The 6,000-nt window shown below is 39.3% G+C and overlaps 1 protein-coding gene and 1 long non-coding RNA gene across 3 annotated transcripts; one reads left to right on the top strand and one right to left on the bottom strand.

Moving 5' to 3' along the window:
- Positions 1 to 2,735, bottom strand: LOC144708513 (oxidoreductase/transition metal ion-binding protein (DUF3531)). Its single transcript, XM_078581884.1, has 7 exons — positions 2,327 to 2,735; positions 2,154 to 2,239; positions 1,735 to 1,813; positions 1,589 to 1,648; positions 964 to 1,088; positions 806 to 877; positions 1 to 304 (listed from the first exon to the last, which is right to left on the bottom strand). The coding sequence occupies exons 1-7, from the start codon at positions 2,690 to 2,692 to the stop codon at positions 202 to 204; spliced, it is 891 nt and encodes a 296-aa protein (XP_078438010.1). The 5' UTR covers positions 2,693 to 2,735; the 3' UTR covers positions 1 to 201.
- Positions 2,736 to 3,082: 347 nt separating this feature from the next.
- On the top strand, positions 3,083 to 5,591 carry LOC144708514 (uncharacterized). 2 transcript variants are annotated; one of them, XR_013582797.1, is made up of 3 exons: positions 3,083 to 3,847; positions 3,935 to 4,033; positions 5,120 to 5,591. It is a non-coding gene; the product is annotated as an uncharacterized LOC144708514 (long non-coding RNA). The 2 variants fall into 2 exon arrangements; XR_013582796.1 differs by having other exon boundaries at positions 5,117 to 5,591.
- Positions 5,592 to 6,000: the final 409 nt, after the last annotated feature.

The following is a 6,000-nucleotide window of genomic DNA, read 5'->3' as shown; positions in this document are numbered from 1 at the left end:
TTCATGAAATAATGAAGGTAACAGGCATGACTATTTCTCTATTCGGCAGAATTTGCCCTTCATTTTAGTTGTAGCACCGAGTTGAGATATACATTTACAAAAGAGGATAGAGATGCATTTTTGTTTTTGAAATAAAAAGAGGATAGAGATGTATACAAATCAGCTACTGCTTCCACCTGCTTTTGCCTGAACCCAACTTTTCTAAATCTTGTGGACACTGCAACCAGCATCATCCGATTTATACTTCTCAGTCCAGTTCTCAAATTTAGAGCCGCCAAACATCACCTGCTTAATTCCCACATAGCTTCAAAAAATAGAAAAGAAAAAGGTCAGTTGGTTGTAAGGTTTGTTGTCCTGATGGCGTTGACAGGGGAGCTTGACGACAATGGTGACAGACAGTTGACAAATAGCCAATGACGTTGTCAACATCAACTGCCCATATTTTGAACTATTTCTGTTAAGGTCATCGATGTCATCAACTTGGCTGGTTGAAATTAATGGCAACGTTGACATTGATAGGGTTGATGATTTTTAACTAGAGTTTTTCTAAGTTTTAGGTCAAGGTTGACGACATCAACCACCCATGACACCCAGTCATCGTCAATGTCAACCGTCATCACTAACATTGTCAATTTCAATGTCATCGTCATCGCCAAAATATGCAGAACTGTAGTTGACAAGCGAAGAGTCCAAGTTGGTTGACCCAGCTCAAAAGCTTAGATGACTTGTACCAAAAAAAAAAACTTTGAAATGCATATCTAAGTAAGAAAATGATTTTTTCTAGCATAGAAGGGAGAGGAATTACTCGGAGCTTATTTGAACCAGAGCGTTTATCAGTACGTCTATAAGCAGAGGTTCAGTCGTTCCAATATCCACCCTGATTCAACGAATCCCAAAACATTAGTAAAGCTAAAAACAAACTTTAAACTAATGTTTTAACTTATCCACTAGTTTTTCGACTACCATATCCGAGCTAGGTTGTCTTGGATCTCGAGGTCACCGATGTTGTAAAAAGTTGTTGGTGTGACATTGGCTCCTTGTATGGCATCGTAAGTAGGCCTCTTGTGATCCAACGGTAGTTGTGATAACTGCACTAGGAGGTAAGGTGTTAGTTGTCTTTGCAGAGGCATAAGATAGAGAGAGAGAGAGATAGCTGGGCCCAACCGGGTACGGCTCATTTACCGCATAAAGACATCATAATACCTATAATTTTTTAGTTGCTTGATTATTTGTGACATGTGTTCGTTATGTTTCTGATTAGATCGAATTGTTATGCATCACAATCAGCAGTTCCGGTATTAGATTATCCAACCGTCGGAAAGAAATGAGGTGAAAAAAAAGCATATTATAAAGACTAAAGCTTGAAAATTAATATAAAGCAAGAAACAGTAAATTCTTGCGCAAGTAGCTTAAAAAAGTTAGGAATGCAAATTAAACTGAACGTTTCAGTTCACGATTAATGAGGATGCTAAAAGCATTTGATATAAATCTAGAAATATGAATTTAACTTAAATGAAAGTATAATGGATGCAATATATAACCCACTAGACATGTCTTGATATGAGAAACATAAAGACTCATGACCCACCTGCATATTCATAGAGTTGCAACCGCCAAGACGCCCTATAATATGCCAAGACCGAATAGCCTGGAGAGGAATATAAAGCAAGTCAAACACATTAAAAGCCAACGGTAGAAGGAACTTAAAGAATGATGAAAGATTTTATAACTTACATCGCATATTAAGGAAATATCGGGCCCAAGCGGAGCATTATAAAATTCAAACCAGATGTAAGAATTTGAGAAGTCAAGTCTGCATAAACACATCAAAGTTCTTTACCTGCTGAACTCATGAGGCCACATATCGTTGAAATTATTGAATGGAGAAAATAGCTCAAATATTGAAGGTCCCTTGAATATTGATAGCCCCCTCTAATATTGAAATTTTGATTCAACCAAATCGATCGGACAGTGATAGGCCAATATCGAATTAACAGATGCAGACCAAATTTCCTGACTAAAAAAATCAGGAAAAAAACAAGAATAAAAGCGCTGGATAAAACTACAATATTCCGGATCTTGGGCTAAAAAACTCCGGAATAAAGGGTTTGTAGAATAGTGAGCACGAAATCCAAGAGAATTAGAGGGCATACTTGTTAAATGTGACCTTCATTGGAGTGGAGGAACCAGTCTTCGCATGCAGTATCTTGCTTCTCTTCTTTCTTATCCTCTCCTCAACCTGCGTTCAAAGCAAAAACGAGGCACGCATGATAAAAACGGAAAACCCGTATTTGAGAAGCAATAAACAAGAAAAGACGGCCAATACTCTAGCTTGGGCCTTCTCAGGTTCATCAAAACAGGCCCCCAGAATTTCTGCAAACTCTGGATCCTTATCATATTCAGGCCCTTCTCCCGCGATGAACTCGCTCCCAGAGCTTAAATCTTCATCCTCCATTGCAATATCCTCGACAAAGACCTCAGACCCATCTGAATTCGTCACTACCTCGACTTCCACAGCTTCAGCCTTATCCTTTTCTCGCCGGGCTTCGACTAAAATACTTCTATTGCTGCAAAGATCAGACCTTTTACGCTCTAACCTGAGGAAATTACGTGAAACAGGGAGAATTTTGGGGGCCGCGGCGGTCGCCGGCGAGATCGACGCTGCGGGGAAGCAGCAGCGGAGACTGAACATTTCGCTTATCCGCCAAGTTCTTTAGTTCTCTTCCCTTGTTCCCACCCAAGTTTCAAAGAGGAGACATGCTGTGACAGGTGTACCGCAGGCTTATCGAGAGTCCTTATCGTGCACCCACCAGGGAGCCTACTAGGCCTCTTCTAATAAACCAATCAAATTAGGAGTTCAGCTAGACATGCGCCAAACCGTGCGAGCGGATCACGCTCGTGCGGTTGGGCGCATGTGCGATGCGTTTGTGCGAAAGTTCGCACATAAATTTCGCACACCGCACTGCCCATCCCCGCCCCCTCGGTCGCTCTCCCCCCCCTGGCCCCTGCTGATTCGTCTGCCCACCGCTGCCCAGGTCAGCCGCTCCGTTGAGTCCTCTCTGAATTTTTCACTGCAGTGCGAAATCTTGTTCTTGTTCTTTATCTTCTTGTTCTTGTTGTTTTTCTCTCGTTATGTTCATGTTAACTGCAGTGCGAAATCTTGTTCTTGTTCTTTATCTTCTTGTTCTTGTCGTTTCTCTTCTTCTCTTCTTCTTTTCTTCTTCCTTTTCCCGTTCTCTTCGTTTCCTCTTCTTCTTATTCTTCTTCATCTTCTTCGTCTTCTCTTCTTTTTCTCTTCTTCTTATTCTTCTTCATCTTCTTCGTCTTCTCTTCTTTTTCTCTTCTTCTTCTTCTTCGTTTTCTCTTCTTCTTCTTTTCTAATTTTTTTTTCTCCACTTCTCTTATTCTTCTTCTCCGCTTCTGCTTCTTCATTTTCTTATTTTCTTCTCCTCTCTTCGATTCTTTCTGTTTATCCTCTCTTCTTCTTCTCCTTATTATCCTTCTCCTCCTTCTTCCTTTTCTCTTCATCTCCTTCTTCTTCTCTTCTTGTTCTTCTTCTACTACTTCTGTTACTTCTCTTCTTCTTCTCTACTTCTTCTTCTTCAGTGATAGAAATGTGTTTCGGGTGTTGGCCGTGACGTCGTTTCGTGATCTTCAGGTGCTGAATTTTCTGTAGAAATTCTTGTTTTACTGCCTACACTGGTTGATCTAAAGAAAATTGATGGATTCTCTTTTCAAAAAGGAGAAGTCTAGATATAATGTTGATTTATGCCTCAGGATTTATGTGGGCTCTGCACGGATTTCATCATTTTCTGAACTGTGGACGTCAAACTTCTTGACATATCAGGTTGGCCCGTTGGGTAGATGCTGATCATCAATTTCCACCTGATAATTGACTAGAAATTCCTATCCTGATATTTGATTTATTGTTTAGGTATTTGCGGAGAGCCATAATTATGGTATTCATGGGGAGCGTGTGAGAAGCGCCTGCTGGGGATATTTATGCCAGTGTGCTTGTGTGGAGCTCAGGGAGGTATGAACTTTCCTCAACGTTTTTAATGAACTTTTCTGTTTCAAAAAATTCTTTTAATGAACTTAAGTCCATGATCTGGTTGTTGATATGTGGAACCTGTAAAATCTTTTCTTCATTTCTAACCCGGAACTCTTGAGAATTATTGTGTTGGTATGAGCAAAGGCGTGTTTTCTTTGTATTTGAGGCAAATATTCTAGTATTTGCTACGATAACCTTGATTCCTAGCAATAACCCGAAACTCTTCTTGGTTTAGATCATTTTTTTCTTCTCTTCTTCTCTTCTCTTCTTTTTTTCTCCCACTTCTCTTATTCTTCTTCTCTGCTTCTGCTTCTATTTTTCCTTCTTTTCTTCTCCCCTCTTATCTTCTTCATCTTCTATTCTCATCTCCTTCGTCTTCTCCTCTCTTCTCTTCTTCGTCTTCTATCCTCTTCTCCTTCGCCTTCTCATCTGTTCTGCTTCTTCTTCCTCTTCTCTTCTTACTCTTGTTTTTCTCCTCTTCTTCGTTTAGATCCTTTTTTTCTTCTCTTCTTCTCTTCTTCTTCTCTTCTCTTCTTCTTTTCTCCCACTTCTCTTATTCTTCTTCTCTGCTTCTGCTTCTACTTTTTCTTCTTTTCTTCTCCTCTCTTCTCCTCTTCGTCTTCTATTCTCATCTCCTTCGTCTTCTCCTCTCTTCTCTTCTTCGTCTTCTATCCTCTTCTCCTTCGCCTTCTCATCTTCTTCTTCTTCTGCTTCTTCTTCCTCTTCTCTTCTTACTCTTGTTTTTCTCCTCTTCTTCGTTTAGATCCTTTTTTTCTTCTCTTCTTCCCTTCTTCTTCTCTTCTCTTCTTTTTTTCTCCCACTCCACTTTTTCTTCTTTTCTTCTCCTCTCTTCTCCTCTTCGTCTTCTATTCTCATCTCCTTCGTCTTCTCCTCTCTTCTCTTCTTCGTCTTCTCTTGTTCATCTTCTTCGATTTCTTCTTTTTCTTCTCTTCACTTCTCTTCGTCGTCTACTTTGCTTCTTCTTCTCCTTATTCTCCTTCTTCTCTTACAGCATAATTTAGCTCTGAACTTATTGTCGAAATGGTCGATGTTTATTTGGATCAGTAGAACATCAGACACGGAACTGTAGGATGGAAGACAGTACATCCCCACAACAGCAGACTGCTGAGGAACTGTCTGCGGAAGAAGACGCTCGCGCTAGCCCCCTCACAGCAACAAAAAAACCTCTCCTTAATGCATGTGATGCAGTAAGGTACTATAGCAACATAGGCGGGAAGAAGTTAAAATGCACCTTGTGCGGCACCGTTGTCGACCGCAACAAGTACTATTGTAGCACCCCTCTGTGGCGCCACCTGGAGAAGTTTCATCGCAAAGTATTCCAGTCGTTGAAAGGGAAGACGGGTCAAGACGCTCAGCAGCGATCTGTCGTGGAGATGTTTGCCGCTGGGGACACAAAGAAGCAGTACTACATTGGACGTACGATGGAGAGGACGAAAGAAGAACTCGTGCAGTTCATATGTCTGTTTGAATCACCATGGATCATTGTTAAGAAGAAGTATTTCGTACGACTTCTTCGTTATATCCCGCAAAAGGAGATACCGGTCCCCTCCGTGAAGGCGATCAAGAGAGAAGAGAGAAGAAGAACACAAATATTATGAATTAAATATTAAATAATGTTTAGTTTTCCTTAAAAAAATAAAAAATTAAATATTTTAGTTATGTTAAATAAGAATTAAATATTTTAAAATGTAATTTTATGATTTAATACTGCTTAATACATTTGCGTAAAAAACATCGAATAAATATGATTTAAAAATGTTTAATATAGAGTTAACTATTTAATAATGTTTAATATGAATTAAAGATTTTAAAATGCAATACTATGATTTAATAATGCTTAATAAAATTGCTTAAAAAACAGCGAATTAAATATGATTCAATTATGTTTATTTTAGGGTACCATAATTAATAATATTTACCACAAATAT

Source organism: Wolffia australiana, chromosome 10, assembly GCF_029677425.1.
Source record: "Wolffia australiana isolate 7733 chromosome 10, ASM2967742v1".
NCBI lineage: Eukaryota > Viridiplantae > Streptophyta > Magnoliopsida > Alismatales > Araceae > Wolffia > Wolffia australiana.
This window is presented reverse-complemented; position numbering and strand designations above follow the sequence as displayed.

Bases quoted from the DNA above. Each gene is read 5' to 3' on its own strand.
- LOC144708513 (XM_078581884.1), bottom strand. From the start codon at position 2,692: ATGTTCAGTCTCCGCTGCTGCTTCCCCGCAGCGTCGATCTCGCCGGCG. The intron at 1,814-2,153 runs GTATGCCCTCTA...GTGTTTATGCAG, and splicing joins ATGAAGGTCACATTTAACAA to ACTTGACTTCTCAAATTCTT. The intron at 1,089-1,588 runs GTGGGTCATGAG...CTCCTAGTGCAG, and splicing joins GCAACTCTATGAATATGCAG to TTATCACAACTACCGTTGGA.